The sequence below is a fragment of the Cherax quadricarinatus genome, chromosome 22 (genome assembly GCF_038502225.1).
Source record: "Cherax quadricarinatus isolate ZL_2023a chromosome 22, ASM3850222v1, whole genome shotgun sequence".
NCBI lineage: Eukaryota > Metazoa > Arthropoda > Malacostraca > Decapoda > Parastacidae > Cherax > Cherax quadricarinatus.
In genome coordinates, this window is record NC_091313.1 from 40,990,940 (window position 1) to 41,014,783 (window position 23,844).

Here is a 23,844-nt window from a genome sequence, read left to right on the forward strand (position 1 = left end):
CCTCCATGTTGCCTGCCTCTCTTGCTAGAGGCGTCTCACTGCTTACATGCCCCATATCATCAAGGGTGGCATTCCCAGACAGTCACACAAGATGAATCCTGTATTGCAGCCCGGTCCACCTCAGAACTTCATGACGTCAGATGCATTGAGTCCTCCACAAATTGTTCCCCCGGAGCCCGTTGGGGCACCTCACCATCCGGACGACGATCACGCCCCATGGGCGGCTGCTGCTTAACACATTGAGCCACCATGTGATCCAAGACGCCACAGAGGCGGCAAGTTCTTCTCTTACTAGAATACGTAACGTAAACCTGGGTTCAAAAATCCTCCAGATGCACGTACGAAGATATCGGCTGGTGCAGATACATTTTCAAAGTATATGACCCCTCTTAAAGACCAGCATAGAGGCCGTCAGACCGCCTGTCCATGGTGGCCAGGTGTATTGTCCTGTATCTCTCAAACGCCTTACGTATATCTACTTTGTTGGCCTTGAAAGGCATGTTTCGCACACGTACCCACGTGTAATTTCGCGAAACATCATGTAATTGGACTGTCACAGCCGAGTTAACCTGCTTACGTATATCTTGATACTGGGTCACAATCCGCTCGTAGATCTCAGTGGCACAAAACTTGACGAAAATCCGGGAAACGCCATTTTAAGGCTACACCACACAGAGATTCCTACTTAATGCCATATGTATCATGGATGATTCCCGGCAATAACACATGTATCGATACACTGGTTATAGAACCTCGTGTTAGCTCGATACACACAGTATTGACGCATCGTTAGTTTAGTTTAATATCTTTATTATGCACCCCATACCCATCCTGTGGGTGGTAGTCAAAAGATTACAAAGGTACATAATGGGTCCAGGGACTGGACCCCAAAGTTATGGTAGCTGAACTAGTTACAAAGGTAATGAACTCCAGGTAGATCTGGTCACAATCATGGCAAGTTACAAAGGTAATGAATCAGCTTCGCGTCGGCGAACAGCATTCGCCATTGTTGTTGATTCAACAAAAATCCGCCACCAGGTGTTGGGACAGAGCAGAAGCAGCAGACAACCACTCAGCACGACGACTAAGCAGGGAATGAAACTAAACTTTTACCAGGTCAACCAAAACCAGCACGACATATAAGCCTGACATCCCACTACATCCTATTACTTCAGGCATGGGAGTACACCACACAGATTTTCTGGCTATCTTGCCAAATACCTTTCAGCACTTCTGGGCACCATCAGTCAAGTCCACCTGAAACACTCAGGTGACCTTCTCTCTCGAATTTCCAACCTGAATGTTAAAAACAAAAGCATGGCTTCCTTCGATGTCACAGCACTCTTTACCAACGTTCCTACTGATGCTGCAATAAACATTCTGGAAAAGAGACTCACTGAAAACTACGACCTCCTTTTACCTCTTCTAGATTTCATCAGTCTACTTCTTCAAGTATACCTGGAGTTTACCTGGAGAGAGTTCCAAGGGTCAACGCCCCCGCGGCCCGGTCTGTGACCAGGCCTCCTGGTGGATCAGAGCCTGATCAACCAGGCTGTTGCTGCTGGCTGCACGCAAACCAACGTACGAGCCACAGCCCGGCTGATCCGGAACTGACTTTAGGTGCTTGTCCAGTGCCAGCTTGAAGACTGCCAGGGGTCTGTTGGTAATCCCCCTTATGTGTGCTGGGAGGCAGTTGAACAGTCTCGGGCCCCTGACACTTATTGTATGGTCTCTTAACGTGCTAGTGACACCCCTGCTTTTCATTGGGGGGATGGTGCATCGTCTGCCAAGTCTTTTGCTTTCGTAGTGAGTGATTTTCGTGTGCAAGTTCGGTACTAGTCCCTCTAGGATTTTCCAGGTGTATATAATCATGTATCTCTCCCTCCTGCGTTCCAGGGAATACAGGTTTAGGAACCTCAAGCGCTCCCAATAATTGAGGTGTTTTATCTCCGTTATGCGCGCCGTGAAAGTTCTCTGTACATTTTCTAGGTCGGCAATTTCACCTGCCTTGAAAGGTGCTGTTAGTGTGCAGCAATATTCCAGCCTAGATAGAACAAGTGACCTGAAGAGTGTCATCATGGGCTTGGCCTTCCTAGTTTCGAAGGTTCTCATTATCCATCCTGTCATTTTTCTAGCAGATGCGATTGATACAATGTTATGGTCCTTGAAGGTGAGATCCACCGACATGATCACTCCCAGGTCTTTGACGTTGGTGTTTCGCTCTATTTTGTGGCCAGAATTTGTTTTGTACTCTGATGAAGATTTAATTTCCTCATGTTTACCATATCTGAGTAATTGAAATTTCTCATCGTTGAACTTCATATTGTTTTCTGCAGCCCACTGAAAGATTTGGTTGATGTCCACCTGGAGCTTTGCAGTGTCTGCAATGGAAGACACTGTCATGCAGATTCGGGTGTCATCTGCAAAGGAAGACACGGTGCTGTGGCTGACATCCTTGTCTATGTCGGATATGAGGATGAGGAACAAGATGGGAGCGAGTACTGTGCCTTGTGGAACAGAGCTTTTCACCGTAGCTGCCTCGGACTTTACTCTGTTGACGACTACTCTCTGTGTTCTGTTAGTGAGGAAATTATAGATCCATCGACCGACTTTTCCTGTTATTCCTTTAGCACGCATTTTGTGCGCTATTACGCCATGGTCACACTTGTCGAAGGCTTTTGCAAAGTCTGTATATATTACATCTGCATTCTTTTTGTCTTCTAGTGCATTTAGGACCATGTCGTAGTGATCCAATAGTTGAGACAGACAGGAGCGACCTGTTCTAAACCCATGTTGCCCTGGGTTGTGTAACTGATGGGTTTCTAGATGGGTGGTGATCTTGCTTCTTAGGACCCTTTCAAAGATTTTTATGATATGGGATGTTAGTGCTATTGGTCTGTAGTTCTTTGCTGTTGCTTTACTGCCCCCTTTGTGGAGTGGGGCTATGTCTGTTGTTTTTAGTAACTGTGGGACGACCCCCGTTTCCATGCTCCCTCTCTGGGAGCAGCCCGCCCAGTGCTGTGCTAGAGAAAGCGAAATTCATCACCCCCATTCCCAACACCGTTACCTGGCTAAGACACGTTGATGATATATTGATTTTCTATCCGAGATGTCTCAATATCCAGGCCCTCCTCAACAAGATCAATGCAGCCGAACCATTAATAAAGTTTACACTTTAACTCGAAAAAGATGGCAAACTTCCTTTCCTCGACGTCCTCCTGTTCAGATTTGAGGAATGACAGGGCGATATTCTTACCTTCAACCCTCGAAGATACTATACTTTCCGGAATTCCCCGTGTACGACGATACAGACGGTGGGACATAATCTCAAACGGGCGAAACGTGTGTGGCAGGTTATCCTTGGTACTTATATATGTGGTATAAACCTTGGTAATAAATACCGACAAGTTGGTTTAGAAAGACACGTAAGCAAACACTATAACATATTTATTAGAAAACGTTTCGGTCCTGGGACCTTGATCACTTCTAACATACAGAGGTAGAAAGACATTATATATATATATAGGCGGAGAGTGAGGTGTGACGCACGTGACCTGAGGAATGTCATAAGAACATAAGAATGGAGGAACACTGTAAAGGCCTACTGGCCCATGCGAGGCAGGTCCTTATCAAAACAACCTATACCTATGATGAGGACGGGTAGACGATGAAATCATGTGACTCCTGTGTTGTTGGGTTGGTGCTGCTTAAGTATCATGTATGCCAATGTTTTTGAAATTTTGTAGTTTCCAGTGTTGCGTTCTATAGTGTCGGTGACGGCGATTAGTGAGGCTTCTAGGCACCGTCGGCGTCTGAGGTCTGGTTCGGTGAGAACGAGTTGTGCCTCATTCCAGTTCATCAAATGCCCCGTGGAGTCTCTGTGGAGGACACATGCGTACCTTACATCGTCTCTGTTAGAGGCATTTCGATGCTCATTCAGGCGGACTGCAAGATCTCTGCCTGTCTCGCTTACATATTTCTTGGGACAGAACCCACAGGGGATAGTGTAGACGCCTGCTGTAGAAGTTAGAGGTGTGGGGCTGCGTTTCGTAGTGAGGTCTTTGATAGATGATGTGTTTATGGTGGAAACGCAGATCTCCCGACAGTGACAAACTTCTCTTCAAAGTGTATAGAAAACCTACCAACAAGGACGATCTTATACACTTTTATTCACACCAAGACACCCGCACTAAGAGAGGAGTCCTCATTGGCTTCTTCTTGAGAGCTCTTCGCATCTCCAGCCCTTGTTTTCTAGAAGAAGAATGCACTTACATAACACAAGCCTTTACACGTCTTCAGTTCCCATCTTTCTTCATCCGAGATTGCAGACTCAAGGCACAAGCTATCCTCAACAAACCGCCCATGGAACAGCCCCCTAAACAGTTCATAGTACTCCCATGTGGCGATGTTGCCACGAATACTCGCCGGGCACTTGCTATGAGTAACATCAACGTTTCCACCATAAACACATCATCTATCAAAGACCTCACTACGAAACGCAGCCCCACACCTCTAACTTCTACAGCAGGCGTCTACACTATCCCCTGTGGGTTCTGTCCCAAGAAATATGTAGGCGAGACAGGCAGAGATCTTGCAGTCCGCCTGAATGAGCATCGAAATGCCTCTAACAGAGACGATGTAAGGTACGCCTGTGTCCTCCACAGAGACTCCACGGGGCATTTGATGAACTGGAATGAGGCACAACTCGTTCTCACCGAACCAGACCTCAGACGCCGACGGTGCCTAGAAGCCTCACTAATCGCCGTCACCGACACTATAGAACGCAACACTGGAAACTACAAAATTTCAAAAACATTGGCATACATGATACTTAAGCAACACCAACCCAACAACACAGGAGTCACATGATTTCATCGTCTACCCGTCCTCATCATAGGTAGAGGTTGTTTTGATAAGGACCTGCCTCGCATGGGCCAGTAGGCCTTCTACAGTGTTCCTCCATTCTTATGTTCTTATGACATTCCTCAGGTCACGTGCGTCACATCTCACTCTCCGCCTATATATATAATGTCTTTCTACCTCTGTATGGTTTCAGAGCACTGCTTACTCACGATGCATTACTCTAACAGAGTAAAGATCAAACCAGCGAGTGGCACAACCAATGAGTCGTCCAAACTAGCACTTGCAGCTGTCGTTAGTGGCAGGCTGCAAGTCAAATGTAATGCGATTTTATCGCTCAAAGAGGCCTTTGTTGTCGTCTGTACAGACGACACAGAGGCTGAGAAACTACTTACCACCACTGCTACTACCACTCTACGAGACCAGGGATTTCTTGTCTTGACTTCCCCAGCACTGAGGGCCAGGAGAACTGTGTTCCTCAAGCGACTCGACAACCTTATCACTGTACAGGCCACTGAAGAAATCAAGTCATCTATCGAAGCAAAGAACCCTTGGGCCAAGGTGGACTTCATTACTAAAATACCCAATGCTTCATCCATGCTGAAGGTCACCTTCAGTGACGTCAACATGGCAGCCAGAGCTCTCGCTGAGGGCCTGGCTATTCACTACTTCCACATCAACCCAGCCTTCATCGAAGCAGAGAAATTCCAACATATCTCACAGTGCTATAATTGTTACTCATACTTACACACCACAAATGATTGTCCTACCAAGGACAAGAAGTTCTGCTCCACCTGTGGCCGTGAGGGTCATGACTTCAAGAATTGCACTACTGCTTCACCACCTAAATGCTTGAACTGCAAGAATGACCACCATACTCTTGCTGCCAGGTGCCCTACCAGAAGAGACATACTCAAGAAACAACAACAACAAAAGAAACCCAACCCACAAGCAACCACATATTCTGCTATCGCCAAGCTTCAAGCAGACACTACCAAGATACTACATGCCACGCAAGCTGCTCCCACCACTTCCCTGCCAGCACCTACTGCCGACTCCACCAAGATTCTTTGTTGCATTATGTATGCTCATGTACAGAATGCAGCTGAGCCTGGTTCCTTCAACACCACCATCAATGAACTTTTCAAACTAAATAATATGCCTGGCCTCACATTCCCTGCATCACCACCTTCCACTGAGATCCTAAAATCTACTGCAAATATTACCAGCATCACCGCTGCTCCACCGCTGTCACAACCTCCACTAGACACAGAGATGGACCAATCAGAGACCTCTGAGACGTCGGCAAAACCCACCAATGAGAGTCCACTACCGCTTTCATCCACTGCTAGAGCAACTGACCAGTCGGAAATCTCGCCTTCACCAGTTCAGCCACCAGCCAAGAAAGCAAAAACACAAGACACTGCGGATGCACCTCACGGTGCCACTGTCACTGACACTGCTGCACCACAACGGGTCCGATATCTGAAGGGTGTATACTTCTACACAACCAAGGAGTATAAGAACACAATGCTGTCTTCAGAAATCCATCATCACCTCCAGGACGGAACAGTCAAGTATACCTACGACCAAACTGCTACATACACCACTGCAGACATGACCAGACTACTCACTGCCAACACCCAACACCTTGTGGAAGTCAAGTACACCTCAAAGAGGAAATTCAGGATGCTTCAGAATAGGGACCTTGAAGACGGTACCCTCGTCTAGCACGACTATCCATGACCATTCACCCAGCACTTTGCTGTCCGCTAAAGCTGGGGTGTGGCTCCAATCAACCCTGTAACTGCTGCCTCTGCCCGACTGCGCTTCTCTTTGGGGAAGTCAGCGCAAGATAGAAGAAGACGACATCCTCCAACCGGAGGGCCAAGAAAGAAGAAAGATGATTATCGTCACCCCCCACCCGGGGGGCCACTGCCGGGTCACCATCTGGAGAAGACCTGGGCCAGAAGGACCTGCGAATCAACATGAATGAAAATGAACACCAACACACGACACTCCACACAGGAGAGCACAGCGCTAGCACGATCGACACCATGCATTGCCCTTCTAGGGCATGGTTGGTGCCAGAGCCCGAGTTTGTACCTTACAAGATGAGGGGGGTACTTGTGCCTCCTCCCATGGGAGACTTAGGTCTCAGACACTCCCTAGACAGGGAGCCAGTGCCGGGCCACCACTTGGAAGGGCCCGGGCCGGGAAAATACCGGCGAATCTTTAACAACAATCTGTATGTTAGAAGTGATCAAGGTCCCAGGACCGAAACGTTTTCTAATAAATATGTTATAGTGTTTGCTTACGTGTCTTTCTAAACCAACTTGGGATTTTGTAGAGAATCCTTACTTAAGCTTGTGTCCAGTTGTCTCTACTGAATAGCAACTGAGTTTGTAGAATCCATGAGCAGAATTTTACAAGAGATTCATATCATGTTCAATTATGTTTATTTTCGTGATGGAACTATTGTGAACAATGACCTGAGCTGCTGCCCACTCCGGCGGTTGATTACAAGTACTTAAGTGGTAAAAGATTGTATTCGACTCGTGAGCCTTCCTAATCGAGTACTCATGTTGGTTTTCTCTGATTGCTAGTGAGTGGTTTACCTATCTGCCCGACGTACCGAAGAGAAGATAGTGTGCATGGGACCTTTTAAACACCACTAATAATGTTGAATTGTGCATCTTAATCAACTTCTGCTTCACTGTCCCCCTGTTACTGAAGACAATTTTTATATTGAGTTTTTTCAGTGCATCACGCAGTCTGCCCAGATTGTCATTGTGTGGTAAAACCAGTATATTTTTCCTGGAAGGTACTTCCCTAGGTTCAGTCCTGTAGAAAGTCTTCCTGGGTGTCAGTAACACATCAAGAAAATTCCTAGGATATCTCAGTTTAGTGGCTGTGTTGAACATCTAAATTTCACCATCAAAATATTCCGGGCTACAGATACGCAAAATCTCTCAAAATTGTAAGAAAGACACTCCTTTTAGCCACAGACTTATGATTGGAATAACACATTAGTTGACTTCCTGTACACTGTAAATTTAAATTTGCTTTCAACGGGGTTGATTAGAACATCTAGGAAAGACCATTTGTTTCCTACTTCTCATTCTGTTGTGTATTTAATTGAGGATACTGCACCACTGAGTGTAGGAAGAAACTCATCAACATCGTGAGCTCTAGGCGAAAGAGAAAGACCATCGTCTACGTATCTAAATCACTTAGGTTTACTTGGAAGGATATCTTTAAGGAGTCTAATCTCATAGAATTCCATACCTTGTAGCTACGAGAATGATTTCACAAGTTTTAGTGATTACAACATTTGAAACATTGACATGATTGCAGTATACATAGCAACATACGTTCGTTTCCTAGCAGCAATTGTGTAAGTTAAAGAGTAACATATTATATCTGAGGCCTGAGTTATAGGAGACATTCAGGCTTTTAAGCATATCCCGAAATGAACAGGTTTAGGTAACTGCAACTGTCACACATCAATATATAAGTGATGGCTACTGTTATACATAACAGCATGTTTGAGTTGTCCAGGATAACCTAAGTCATTCCTAAATGACAACAGACATTCAGGCTTTTATGCATATCTAGGAATATAGTTACTGTTATAATACTAAGGATATGTTAACAAGTCTCTGTGTAAAACAGGGTAGGTAAATAGAATAGTAGTAGGTAAATATGTAGGGATCTTTGTAGGGACTCTCCTCTTTGGTAGTTTTTAGGACATTGTCTGACGTCTGGTAGATTTTGCCACCGAAGTGGTTAGTCTATTGTGCACCCCATATCCATCCTGTGGACGGTAGCGCGAGAGCGTATGGATACACAAAAGGCCTAGGAACAAGGCCCCAAAGATAAGATAAGATAAGATTTCGTTCGGATTTTTAACCCCGGAGGGTTAGCCACCCAAGAAAGTCAGTGTGTCATCGAGGACTGTCTAACTTATTTCCATTGGGGTCCTTAATCTTGTCCCCCAGGATGCGACCCACACCAGTCGACTAACACCCAGGTACCTATTTGCTGCTAGGTGAACAGGACAACAGGTGTTAGGAAACGTGTCGAAATGTTTCCACCCGCCGGGAATCGAACTCGGGCCCTCCGTGTGTGAAGCGGGAGCTTTAGCCACCAGGCCACCGGATTTATATCTACATATCTATAGTTCACTTATCTGTTACAAGCAAATTTAGGAAATTTGCTTAGTATATCTGGTATCTTATTTTCATTAATAAGATATCTTGACATGTCACATAGGTTATTATACTATCTCTGTATTCCTCAATAAGTGGACAATTAAGCACATAGTGTTCAAGAGAGTGACCATATGCCTGATCACATAATTTACATTTAGTTTGATCATCATCTGTGTGTCTCCCAAACTGCCAGAAGTACTTGTAACCAAGCCTAAGCCTGGCCACTACAACATCAGTCAGTCTGTTCACATTGCACGTTGCTCCATAAACACACATAGTGGGTTATAGATTTACTCAGGCTTCTAACTGCATTCCTATAACAATCATTTTCATTATTTGATTCTCTCCTAATATTATTCCTAATGCTAGACACAGTTATACCAAAGTTATATTCTACATTCTCCTTCTGGGTACTCTTCTTGGCTAACATATCAACTTTATCATGAAGGAGTAATCCAATGTGTGATGGGATCCATAGCAATTGTACATTAATTCCTTTGTCCTTAATTTTTGAGTATCTATACCTGGCTTCTCCAATGAGCATGTTGTTGGAGTCATTATATGAGTCAAGAGCCTTCAATGATGACATAGAATCAGTAATGATGATAGAGTCAAGCTCAGTGTCATAGGTTAGCTTTAGCGCCATTAGGATTGCAAACAATTCAGTTTGCAATGTAGACGCCCAGTTGTTAATTCTTATGCCTAACTCAACAAATTTATTATCGTTTTTAACAAGGGAGGTGGCAACAAGAGCAGATGCAGCCCTACCAGAAGACTTCTGTTTAGATCCATCAGTGTATATAACTTGTGATAACTTATTACTTCCAGCTAGGTGAGAAATTTCTTCTTGAGCAGTTGCTCTAACAAGAGATTTAAGGAAGGGATTACTAGCAATGAGCTTCTTGGGAGGGACTTGCAGGTATGTGATATTAAATGAACACATCTTCCATGGAGGGGTGAAATGCTCTTGTTGCCTACAGTGATACAGTTCATGCAGGTTATAAAACTTAATGTAATTGCACGTTTTCACAATCCATTTAGATCTGTGTGTATTTACCTCTAGACACTTGGTAAGATTCATTGTGACAGTGTCTGGTTCGTTTCTCAACATTCTGATACCGAGTACAGTGTTAATCTCAATAATCCTATCACTGATACTAGAAATACCAAGCTCCTTCCTCATGTTAAGAACTTTTGTAGATCTGGGACAGCCAAGAATAATCCTGAGAGCTTCTGAAACAAGCAATTTTTAGTCATGATGGTTTTGACTGTAAAATAGTTATGTGAGACATGCGCTTTCTTCTCCAGATATTTTGTAGTCTCTAAAAGAAGTCTAATCATTCGGTATATTATATAAAATAATCCAGACGTTGTAAGGCACATATACCCTGAGCAAACAGGTTGGTTCTGCCCATATCCTTTGTAAATAATGCTGATGCTTGACCATATTCTTTCGAGTTTGCACCACATCATTAACTTAACTAAATATCTAGATCTGCTGGACATTTCCTTAAATTTCCTCTTTAACAATTCATATATTGTCTTGCACATCAGCAAAATCTGTTGGTTCAATAAAGTTTCACTTATCGCTCACATAATTACCACCAGTGCCCAATATCACTCTTTAGATTGCTTCGATATTCTGTATACTTTTGCTCACTTGCTTCCCGTCTACTTCTGGTCCTCGTTAGGTCTTCAGTTCATATGGATCACCAACACATCAAATCTTGTCAAGCTCAGCACAGAGTCTTCATTCATAGCAGCCTCAAGAAAATCCTTGTTCCAGAACAGTGTCATTGACCCTGATTAAAAAATGTCTAAAATTAGACTGTTCAAGATAATAATGCAAATTGGTATGTTTTTAAATAATGTTCGGACTCTTTTCTGTAAATTCCTGTGTGATACTTCAAAGTTTTTCGCTCCTGTATCTTGCTGAATCATGAGTCCAATCTCTGTTGACCTAGTGAATGAAAACTTATCAACATACATTTATGTGTGAAGTAATGGCTGTTCCAGTGCTTAAACCATTTCCAGGAATTTCATTTACTACACCTGATGGAAATCCAGCCTCTGCTATCAACTTTAGCCGCAAGCCAGTCAGGGGAGTTGATTCAGTTAATTTCATGACAACGGTGTTGCCTATAGCACAAACTTCCAAGCAAGCAAAGGAAGTGAGAAGTTACCGGGAAACTCTGACCACAAACATCAGTTGGTATACAGAGAAGCGAAGATTTTTCTATTAAGTTCAGCATCTACCATGAGAGAGTTGAAGGTTTTCTATTATCAAGGGTCTTGAGAGCATCTATGTAAACACTATCACACTGCTAGATTTGCCAACCATTGTAGGGCGCATAAGATCGCATTTGTTTATGAACTGCCATTCAGAGTTAAGGTCAAAAGCTTGATGAACGAGCAGATTTCACTGCATTTTCAAGATTAGGTTTTGTTCTGAGCTGAGGAATAGCAGGCGCCGAGTAGGTTGTAGTCGAGGGTAAAATTAGCTCTTATGCGAGACGGACTAAATTACACAGCATCATTGTGTGACTGCCAGACACTAGTGAAGTCCACGGCAGCCTACTTGGCAACTGATACACTTTATCATCATAATGATCCTGCTGTTGCCCACTTTAGTTACATTCTCTGCTACTTCCCAGTCATTCAGGCCATGGATCTCCGCTCAAAATCAGTAAATTAAAAGATGATCAATTTGTGTCCTTTTCCGAAAACCAAACCTGATTACTTCTTATCTGCCCAGCACGGTAGATCCTAGTACAAACTTTGATGGAAACTGGAATTCAAGGAAGGAGGTCTTGAGTTCTTACCCGTACTCTTACGTAGACACACCATCTGCTGCATTTAGTAGTCATTACCATGAGTCAGCATGGAGTCAAGACAGCTGAGAGTAACTTTCTTGTATTATGTGAGCTGCATGTCACAGGAAGAGTACCCAGAAATAGAATGTAGAATATAACTTTGGTATATCTGTGTCTAGCATTAGGAATAATATTATGAGAGATGTATAAACTGGATATAATATTATATATTATTCACTAATTTTTGCAAGAGAGCCACTTCGGTTAAACACATTGAGAGAGCCGCAGCTACTGCAAGTTAGCGTAACTCAACTAAATTAAGTAGTACTGAGCTGCTAGTGAAATATAGTAAAGGAGAAAAATTAGACATGGTAATATTAGCCTGCATATCTTGTTATTGGCGGCTCGCGAGCCGCGCAATGAATACCACTGATTTTTTAGAGAAATACAAACAAAAATATATAATGTTCTTGTTAAAACAATATAAAGCATCAGAATGTAACGTAGTGTACAAACAGTATATGAAGTATAAACAAGTAGAGTATTAAAGCTAGTCACGAGTTACAGTGGAACTTTGTAAACAGAATTAATGAACATTATATAACACTTTACAACAAGCGCAGTAGTATTAATAAATAAGTATAACCGTTGTGAATTATTATTATTATTATTATATGAGCAAATTACCTGCATGAGGTTTACAGGTTATTATCTGAATTATTACAGGCAAGTAATTTGGGTGAGATAAGTGAGACTTAAGTCACCACTCACACAAAAAGCTAGACCTGACATTAAGTTAATTATTGCAATATTTAACATTAATACCAATAATGGTAAATTATAAAATAATGTAGATTGTAAATGACTAGGCTTGCTGGGTACACAAAATGTAATTATTGGACATAAATTACAATAGTGTTATTAGAAAGGAAATTCGTATTGCCATTTACCATTTAATTGCTGTAGATGAATCACACCATAACCTGCCTGACACCTAGACCCTGCACTGGCCAGCTAGAGATCTAAATGCAAGGACTAACGGTGCACTTCCCTCTGAATGACGGTCATATCCCTTATCTTCTGCCATTCACATGTAATTCTTGAGGTCTCGGAATTTTCCTGTCCCAATTCTTCAGCAGGGGACATTACCATGGGTTGCTAATTACGAATTCAAGCCAAAACCCTCCAATTTGACTTGGAAGATGCCGGATTATCAGCAGAATTTCCCACGACAACCAGTGTTCACAAATTGCAAATGGCATCTTCCTCTGCGGTGTCACTCCCCCAGCTGTTCTACCTCTCCCCTCTCACTCGAAATCTTTCGAAAGAGTCAAATCATCACATTTTATTACACAATTATTATATTCATTTATGTGTTCTACCTTTAGGAAAATTATGTAAAAATTTTCCACAACTGTGTAAGGAGTGCAAGAAATGTTATTAAATTTAAACTTTAATAACTGGTGATGTGTTACCTTTCTCTTATGAGGCTTTTGACTTTTAGTACAAATGTGGTTGCAGGGTCCATTATAAAAATTAATTACTGGTATATCATTAGCGTCTTCTTGTGTGGAAACTGAGAGAAAATAATGATTAATAATAGAGCACATTTCATTCTCCTCGTCAGTAAGATGCCCAGAGTTATTTTTAAAAGGTAATAACTTCTATGTCTGGATAAAGCCTTTTGGGTTTATTTTAGAATCATTTGCCATTTTAATTTCACAGTCCCGTCTCCTTGAATGTGAGTATATTGATCCATGAGATGGCTCTAACCATTTTTTGATATGTTAATAAATTCCTTTCCTTTCCCCTAAAAGATGTTTGTCCCTATTTTTCATCCATCTCGGATATTTTCCATTCGATCTCATTTCTATAAACGGAATAAATGTTCTTTGGGCAGCGTGTATAGTGTTTAGAAAACTGTCATATTGATAGTTTTCTTCGTTACCCCAGTCAACAGATGATGGGAGTTCTCTAAGCCCATTGTAATCTGCTGAACGAAAATCTGGGACTGTTACTGAATTATCCCTACTACTATACTTCCAATCGATACTAATGGTAATTGATTTGTGCTCGCTTACGCCAACTTCCTCTGTAATCTTTAGTTTATTAATAAGGGTATCCTTGTTAACCAGAACCAAATCAAGCAGGTTATTTTTCCCTAATTGGTTCTGTCACAAACTTCTCCATAAAACAATCTTGAGCTACCTCCAGGAAGTCGTTTAACTCAAGATTCCTAGTTAAGGAATTCCAATAAATTTTATTAAAGTTAAAGTTTCCTAGAGCTACTACGTTATCGTGCATTATGGCCTTAACAGTTTCTTCCCAAAGCAGTCTTCCTTGATCCCCCATCCAAGCTGGGGGATGGCAAATCACACCTAAAATAAATTTTTCATTCCCTTTCAAAAATTCTACCCAGACTGTGTGTGTGTTCTTTCACGGTTTATACTCACTTTGATGTAGCAATTTAAATGTTCTCTGGCATATAGTGCCACCCCACCACCCTTCCTGTTACTTCTTTGAATGTAGAATTACATAAAATCCAGAAAGTGACATTCGGCATGCTTGTCCCGATTCTTCATTTCAAATCATGTCTCAGTTTTGGCAAATATTCGCACCTCCAACTAATCTCAACTCATTCATCTTGTTTCTAGTGCTACAACTATTTGTATAAAATGTATTTAGAAACCCTCTCTTCTTTTATCCATTCCCTGCTCATTCCTATTCCTCCACTATATCTATTACTGTCCTTATCACCTAGTGACACTGACTTTACAACATTCGCCAATAACACGACCTCATTCTGCCTGTAACTGGTTTCCCTAAAACTCATAATATCACTACACTTAGAATTCATCCAGCCCAGTTCTATTGTATCATATTGCATTGCTTTACCACAAAATCTCATACCACTAACTATTTCCAGTTTAAAGCCCTAACAGCTCCCTACACTGGCCAGTGCCCCCACACCAGGACTACATACACCTTGAGCTATGAAAAAATATAAATCTCTTTAATAGTAAGTTAATACCTTGCCACACGGTGGTAGACAGTGCAGAGCATGTCATCCTATTTTAATTATAGGCATTGTGGAACACACTCTGTCCCAGAATTGTATAATGCATAATGATCGTAAAAGTAGTGGATGAACTTGAAGGACTGATTACTTGGCACTATGGGAAAGGGAAAAGCGACAATCCCATGTCTGTCATTCCATGTATGGAATTAGAAGGTAAGCAATTTTTATCAGAGAAAGGGGAAAAATTGCTCCAATATCGTAAATCACTAGACTCTCGGCAGCTTCCATTGAACAGTGGAGTTAAGGAAGAATGTACTTCCATTTTGTGTAATTTGTAAAGTTTATACTGAAGTATAATTTATTGAAGTACTTAGTTATTGGGGAAATATTGCTAAAATACATACTGTTTTCTCAGATATATTCGACCTGATTATGCGCTCAATAGTGCCACTGGTGGATGTGATGTACCAGTCTCCCGTAGTACTGGATCTTTACGAAAGGAGGAAAACATTTGACATCTTCCTGGTGGATCACATTTGTAACGAGGTAACACTTGATACTTTGGTTGTGATGCTACTTAATGCTTTTAATTAATTAGGAGAAACGAAGAAAGATATTGTGTTTTTTTTAATTAGAATGATAAGAATAATTTAAAACTGGAAAGAAGCTGTAAAATCTAGCTTATAAAACTGAATAGAGCTTAGAAGAAGATTATTTCATTTTTTTTGTGTTATATGTATCTATAACATGTCCAAATTATTCACTTTCACAGTAATATTCACGAATTGTTTGAAAGAAAAATGCACACTGTTATCATGATCATTCATTGCTTTAAATTCTTATGTATTTTTGATAGACTGGAAGATTTAGGTAATGTTTGCGCACAGACAAGGACGATGTGCTTACGTACAAGCAAGGAGAAGTGAATTAAAAGGCTTCAAGGAAGAATATTTGGATTTCTTCCTGAAGCCGTTTGAATATTCCACTTCCCCTAACACCCCATCTTTTCATATTTTTTTTTACCAGTAGGAATATTTTATTACATAATATGGTACAGAAGATCTAAGAGATACAATGTTGACATAAAGGTGGCATATACGGTACATGTTGTTATGTGTGTATCACCAATTATAAGGTGAAAATCTCATCCAGCTCCTCAGAGCTGGGGTGTGTGCCCAAAATACAGCAGGCATTACCCCTTTGAACAGCCGCACTGAGCCGCTGGAACAGAAAACTAGCTGCCCTGGGATCCCTAGTTACCCTGATGAGTCTTTTTCCCAGCTCCTTAAGGAATTTAGATGCATTCTTTCCCCATGAGCCAAGGGTCTCTGAGCCTATGGGAACAAACATATAATGATGGGCAAGTTCTCCATATTTTCTAGACTTTTGGGACTCCCTGAAGCTGGTAGCTGCCCCTCCTTCCTCCCTGGTGTATTGGAGATAGGTATCAGCCAAGGTAGATGCACATGTATAGTATGTATATGTATATATATATATATATATATATATATATATATATATATATATATATATATATATATATATATATATATATATATATATATATATATATATATATATATATATATATATATATATATATATATATATATATATATATGGTATAAACCTTGGTAATAAATACCGACAAGTTGGTTTAGAAAGACACGTAAGCAAACACTATGAGATATTTATTAGAAAACGTTTCGGTCCTGGGACCTTGATCACTTCTAATAAATATGTCATAGTGTTTGCTTACGTGTCTTTCTAAACCATATATATATCTATGTAGGTACTACCTCTATAACTGGACTGGGGACCCTCATCCTCAGAGAAGACAATAAACGTACCTCAGGGAAACTCAAGGTTCACCCCGGAGCTGTTTGAATATTTTCTTCTCCTACCACCCCCTATATTTTTTATTCTATGGGAAATTTTATTAATAGACAGAAAACACAAACATGAATACATTGGTACAGTGCATCAAAGATTATGAATTTCCTTCAGTTCCTCCGAAGCTGGACGCGAGCCAAGTATGCAGCATGCATTTCCCCTCTGGATTTCCACACTGAGGTGCCGGAACATGAAAGTGGCTGCCCTTGGGTCCCTGGTGGTGTCGATGAGTCTGGAACCCAATTCTTTAAGGAAAAGTGTGGCATTTTTTTTCCCACAATCCCAAGGTCTCTGATCCCACTGGGACAAATTGATACTGTTGGCTTATGTTCCTGTACTTGCTGATCTTGTACTCCTCCCTGTGGTCAGCAGCTCCTCCCTGTCACCCCACACTGTGATGGATATAGGTGTCAGCCAGTGTGGACACACAGGTATAGTCCCATGCTAAGAGCTTGACATTCTTCCAAGGATAGATGGTGATCCCGTCAGGGCGGTTTGCTGGGTTGTGGGTATTGTTGGCTGCTAGTGATCGGGGCTCCCTCTCGCTCTCTATATACATGTATTTGTTTATATATATTTTATATTGACATACGTTTATAAAACCTATATTTCATTATATGCTGATTACAATAATTAAAGTTTGCTTGAACACTACATTGTGAGGGAAGAAAGAATACCTTTGGGTTTTCATAAAATTTATATGAAAAAAATGACAGAATCTTTGCTTTAAAAGAACTTTCTGTTCATGTGACCTCACAATACCTCGTTCTAGAAAAAATCTTTGAAAATTTCAATTTTTTTTTTAGAGGAAATATTGATTTTGCTGGCGTAGCTACTGCTTTAGTATGCTTCTAATGTTAATATTAATATTAATATTAATATTAATCGTGTAGAGTGAAGCGCAAGAGTTAAGAGCTGCACCGGTACATAGCATCTCAGTATTTATAGTATTTATAGTGTTAACAGGAGTATATTTGTATATATTTTTACAATTATCTTTTTATTAGTTATTAGCAAATTTAGGACACTTGGTAAAACTTTTTATATGCTCCTGTAGCTCTTAATATACCTTGATATTTCATGTAGGTTGTGATAGTCTTTCATATCTAGTTAAAACTGTAGTTGATTTAAGAAAGAGATTAGTAAACTTCTTGGAATGTGCTTCATGAAGTGTTAGATTAACTAAATTTGTCTTCCATGGATGATAAAATATATATTTATTGTATATTTTATAATAGCATTTTTCTTTTATCCAGTTTTCATGGTCAGGCTAAATTGCTATGCTAATTTTAGTACAAAATATAAAATTTGCATGTAAAATACTGGGTACCTTTATTTAATAGTTTTTGCAATTCTTGTACGACATGAGACACTTGTGTAAGTGTTTACAAAAACAAGTCTGAGGCATCGAGATCATTATTTTTATGTATCAACAGCTGGCATATCCGTTTGTGTACGAGATGCCCTTCATCACTGTAGCTACCCCGGGCATGGACCCCACGCAGAGTGCCATAATGGGCAACGTTCTCAACCCAGCCTTCACACCTACCTTAATGGGCAGCATTTTTACCCAGTGGAATGTTTACGATCGTCTTCTCAACTTACTGGCTCACATCCACTATCCATTTATCTATTACTACTGGACGTACTTACCAGCACTTCAAAAAGAGGTAATATAACAAAAAAAAAAAAACACCCACGAGGAATAATTAAAACAGAAGACAATAAAAGTAATATATATATATATATATATATATATATATATATATATATATATATATATATATATATATATATATATATATATATATATATATATGTATATATATAGGCAGGTGCCAGAAGTCACCAGAAACTTACCACAGGTCAGCTGTTTTAATAATCTTCCTGGCTTGCTAGTGTACTCTCATATAATCTAGTGATACCAGTGAATAGCAGAATACAGTGTTGTAGTAGCAACTAACCAGTATTATAATGGTACTTAGTGGAGTGGAGTGACTTTCATTAGTTTCTTTTTTCTTGAAATACCAGACGTATACTGTGAATTTCATGTAACCTGTAGTTACCAGCGGTCGCAATATACACAACGAGAAGCAATTATTACTACAGAAAAAGCGTCCTTCCTCCAAAGTTTCCACCAGTCAACTATACTGATAATATAGCATTTATTGTGGTGGAGACGGAAAAAAACTAGAAAAGCTAGATACAGCGATTGATAAACAAGGGTTGAGGCTTGACCGTTCGTCACTGTAGGAGCTGCCAGAAATCACCGGCTCTTCAACACGCAAGTTATACTTTTGTATCAATCAAATCACATATTACTCAGGTAGATAATTTCAAGTAGATCCTTCATGTGTTAGCCCAAATCACCGACCAGTATGTTTTAAATAAGTGACCCACTGATCAGATCAGATCGACTGGTCCGAACCCTCGACTGGTCCGAACCCTTGATGGTCCGAACCCTTGACTGGTTACAAACGGTTTCAAGATAAGATAAGATAAGATTTCGTTCGGATTTTTAACCCCGGAGGGTTAGCCACCCAGGATAACCCAAGAAAGTCAGTGCGTCATCGAGGACTAACTTATTTCCATTGGGGTCCTTAATCTTGTCCCCCAGGATGCGACCACACCAGTCGACTAACACCCAGGTACCTATTTGCTGCTAGGTGAACAGGACAATAGGTGTAAGGAAACGTGTCGGAATTTCCACCCGCCGGGAATCGAACCCGGGCCCTCCGTGTGTGAAGCGGGAGCTTTAGCCACCAGGCCACCGGGCCACCCAGGCCACCGGGCCACCCAGGCCACCGGGCCACCGTTGGACAATAAAGCAGACTGTAAACGGATGGGGTTGTAGGCACCCTTATCAAACACAAACAATAAATATAAATCAGGAACGTACACAGTAAGCTGTCCAATATACAAGTACAGTTAGAAATAGAAATACAAATAGCTAGAGCTTCATTTAAGGAGGTTATTAATAGAATATTCAAGAGGTTGCTAGTAGAATTACAGTAAATCAACCATTCAAATCATTATGAAGCTCTGTGTAGTCTACAGTCAATCAAACAAACGGGCTTCCACATGGATAAATTGTCATTTTTGTGGAAATTGGTGTCACGCCCCTTGTGCAGATATCCAAGAACTAGCTACAAGCAGTATTAAAACAGGGAAGTGTTTTTGGGTATGCCCAAATGAGATAAATCTGTGGACTAAAATCACAAGGGTATTAAAAGAGGACAACATCAAAGCTGCTTTCATAGACAACCTGGAAGCTTTTTACAACAGATGGGAACATAAAAAGTCTGGGCTGAATGGTACTGCCCTTGATACTGGCCATGTAGTCAGAAACTGTAAGACTGGAGGTGATGTCCTGGTAGTCAATAAATGTGGGGCTGATAGTGCTGTCCTGGGAGACAGTAATGGTGAAGCTGGAGGTGCTGCCCTGGGAGACAGTAATGGTGAAGCTGGAGGTGCTGTCCTGGGAGACAGTAATGGTGAAGCTGGAGGTGCTGTCCTGGGAGACAGTAATGGTGAAGCTGGAGATTTTGTCCAGGTAGTCGGGAATTATACGCAGGAAGGAATACATATAAATGACCTCATAGGGGACAGGAGCCGTAGTAGGGAAACAAGTGTAGTCAAAGATAAGATAAAACCAATATTGCAAACTAGAAATACTGCAGGAAATAGCAAACAAGAGGACTCCACTAGCAATAGTGAGGATATATTACCAAAAACAACTGGTGGGAGCTCCATTGTTGGTGCTAGGGAGGATAGGAATAAGACAGGGAAACATGCACCAACAGGGAATACAGTCCCAGAAACCCAAGGCAAACGGAAACCAAGCCTGTACACATACTATGCACTCGGTATCTGCAGACATGGGAAATCTGGAAAAACAGACGGGACGTGCAACTATGACCACCCTAGAAAATGCCATGCCCATATGACAACAGGAAAATGCAAACTCCCTTCCTGTAAGCTTTTTCACCCTGAAATGTGTACCTCTTCAGTACAGGAAAGACTGTGCTATAACTTAAATTGCCAGGCACACCATCTAAAGGGTACAAAAAGATACAAAACATCCAGGCCATGGGAAAACCTGGGTAGCCACAGCCACTCAAGAGGGAGAGGTTTTTCAGTGCCAGGAAGGAAAAAAAACTGGCAGGAAATGGCAGAAATCGTACACCAAATCCAGTCATTCCTGGAGTGGAACCACAGTCGATGGCCTCCACTCCAAACCAACAGATACAGATACTAATGCCGGAAAAAAAATCCCCCCCCAGTACCAACAATACCACCAGTCCGATAACATTCTTCTTGGCAAATATACAGGGTCTAAAGCCAGCAACAAACAACAAAATACCTTTCATCCGTGGACTGCTTGCAGAGGCAAAGGCAATGTTCGCGGCTTTCACTGAGACCCACATAAAGGATCACTTGGATAACGAAATATGGATCCCAGGTTACAACCTATACAGATGTGACAGAGTGAACAGGCAAAAGGGGAGGGGGGGTTGGCCTGTACATTGTAGAGTCACTTGTTTGCACAGAACTGCTAAATGCCTCAAATGATGTAGTGAAAGTTTTAGCAGTAAAGGTCGAGAACCAAAACCTAGTCATTGTGGTAGTCTACAAGCCTCCGGATGCAACATCCCAGCAATTCCAGGAACAGCTGTTAAAAATTGACCACTGTCTGGAAAATCTTCCAGCTCCTGCACCCAACATCTTGCTCCTGGGGGATTTCAACTTAAGGCACCTAAAATGGAGGAATATAGCAAATAATATTGTTGCAGTAATAACACCAGGAGGCAGCTCTGATGAAAACTCACACTCACGCGAGCTTTTAAATCTCTGCACAAAATTCAATTTAAACCAGCAAATAATAGAGCCTACTAGACTGGAGAATACACTAGACCTCATCTTCACTAACAATGATGATCTGATAAGAAATGTCACCATATCAAAAACAATATACTCAGATCACAACATAATTGAGGTTCAGTCATGTATGCGCGGAGCCCCAGACCGACATAATGAGATTAGTCACGAGGGAGCATTCACCAAATTCAACTTCAATAACAAAAACATAAAGTGGGACCAAGTAAACCAAGTCCTAACCGATATAAGCTGGGAAGATATACTAAGCAACACAGACCCCAACTTATGCCTAGAACAGATTAATTCGTTGGCACTCGATGTATGCACAAGGCTTATTCCTCTAAGAAAAAGGAGGAGTAGATGTAAAATAGAAAGAGACAGGCGCTCCCTTTACAGGCGACGGAAAAGAATAACAGAGCGGCTAAAAGAGGTCAATATATCTGAAATGCGTGGGGAGACACTGGTCAGAGAAATAGCAAGCATCGAACTTAAGCTAAAAGAATCCTTTAGGAGTCAGGAATCGCGGGAAGAACTAAAAGCCATAAATGAAATCGAAAGAAACCCAAAGTATTTCGTCTCCTATGCCAAATCAAAATCGAGAACAACGTCCAGTATTGGGCCCCTACTTAAACAAGATGGGTCCTACACAGATGACAGCAAGGAAATGAGTAAGCTACTCAAGTCCCAATATGACTCAGTTTTTAGCAAGCCGCTAACCAGACTGAGAGTCGAAGATCAAAATGAATTTTTGTGAGAGAGCCACAAAATTTGATTAACACAAGCCTATCCGTTGTTATCCTGACGCCAAATGACTTCGAACAGGCGATAAATGACATGCCCATGCACTCTGCCCCAGGGCCAGACTCATGGAACTCTGTGTTCATCAAGAACTGCAAGAAGCCCCTATCACGAGCCTTTTCCATCCTTTGGAGAGGGAGCATGGACACGGGCCTCGTCCCACAGTTACTAAAAACAACAGACATAGCCCCACTCCACAAAGGGGGCAGTAAAGCAACAGCAAATAACTACAGACCACTAGCACTAACATCCCATATCATAAAAATCTTTGAAAGGGTCCTAAGAAGCAAGATCACCACCCATCTAGAAACCCATCAGTTACACAACCCAGGGCAACATGGGTTTAGAACAGGTCGCTCCTGTCTGTCTCAATTATTGGATCACTACGACAAGGTCCTAAATGCACTAGAAGACAAAAAGAATGCAGATGTAATATATACAGACTTTGCAAAAGCCTTCGACAAGTGTGACATAAGATAAGATAAGATAAGATTTCGTTCGGATTTTTAACCCCGGAGGGTTAGCCACCCAGGATAACCCAAGAAAGTCAGTGCGTCATCGAGGACTGTCTAACTTATTTCCATTGGGGTCCTTAATCTTGTCCCCCAGGATGCGACCCACACCAGTCGACTAACACCCAGGTACCTATTTGCTGCTAGGTGAACAGGACAATAGGTGTAAGGAAACGTGTCGGAATTTCCACCCGCCGGGAATCGAACCCGGGCCCTCCGTGTGTGAAGCGGGAGCTTTAGCCACCAGACCACCGGGCCACCTATGGCGTAATAGCGCACAAAATGCGTGCTAAAGGAATAACAGGAAAAGTCGGTCGATGGATCTATAATTTCCTCACTAAAAGAACACAGAGAGTAGTCGTCAACAGAGTAAAGTCCGAGGCAGCTACGGTGAAAAGCTCTGTTCCACAAGGCACAGTACTCGCTCCCATCTTGTTCCTCATCCTCATATCCAACATAGACGAGGATGTCAGGCACAGCACCGTGTCTTCCTTTGCAGATGACACCCGAATCTGCATGACAGTGTTTTCCATTGCAGACACTGCAAAGCTCCAGGCGGACATCAACCAAATCTTTCAGTGGGCTGCAGAAAACAATATGAAGTTCAACGATGAGAAATTTCAATTACTCAGATATGGTAAACATGAGGAAATTAAATCTTCATCAGAGTACAAAACAAATTCTGGCCACAAAATAGAGCGAAACACCAACGTCAAAGACCTGGGAGTGATCATGTCGGAGGATCTCACCTTCAAGGACCATAACATTGTATCAATCGCATCTGCTAGAAAAATGACAGGATGGATAATGAGAACCTTCAAAACTAGGGAGGCCAAGCCCATGATGACACTCTTCAG

General features: G+C 41.6%; 1 protein-coding gene across 2 annotated transcripts in view; it reads left to right on the forward strand.

Moving 5' to 3' along the window:
- LOC128689827 (UDP-glycosyltransferase UGT5) overlaps positions 1–23,844 on the forward strand; it is a 107,802-nt gene that overhangs the window by 55,930 nt on the left and 28,028 nt on the right. For both annotated transcript variants that reach the window (XM_053778318.2, XM_053778317.2), the window contains exons 4-5: positions 15,322–15,452; positions 18,236–18,469. In XM_053778318.2, coding sequence (XP_053634293.1) covers positions 15,322–15,452; positions 18,236–18,469 — 365 coding nt within the window. The remainder of the gene's footprint in view (positions 1–15,321; positions 15,453–18,235; positions 18,470–23,844) is intronic.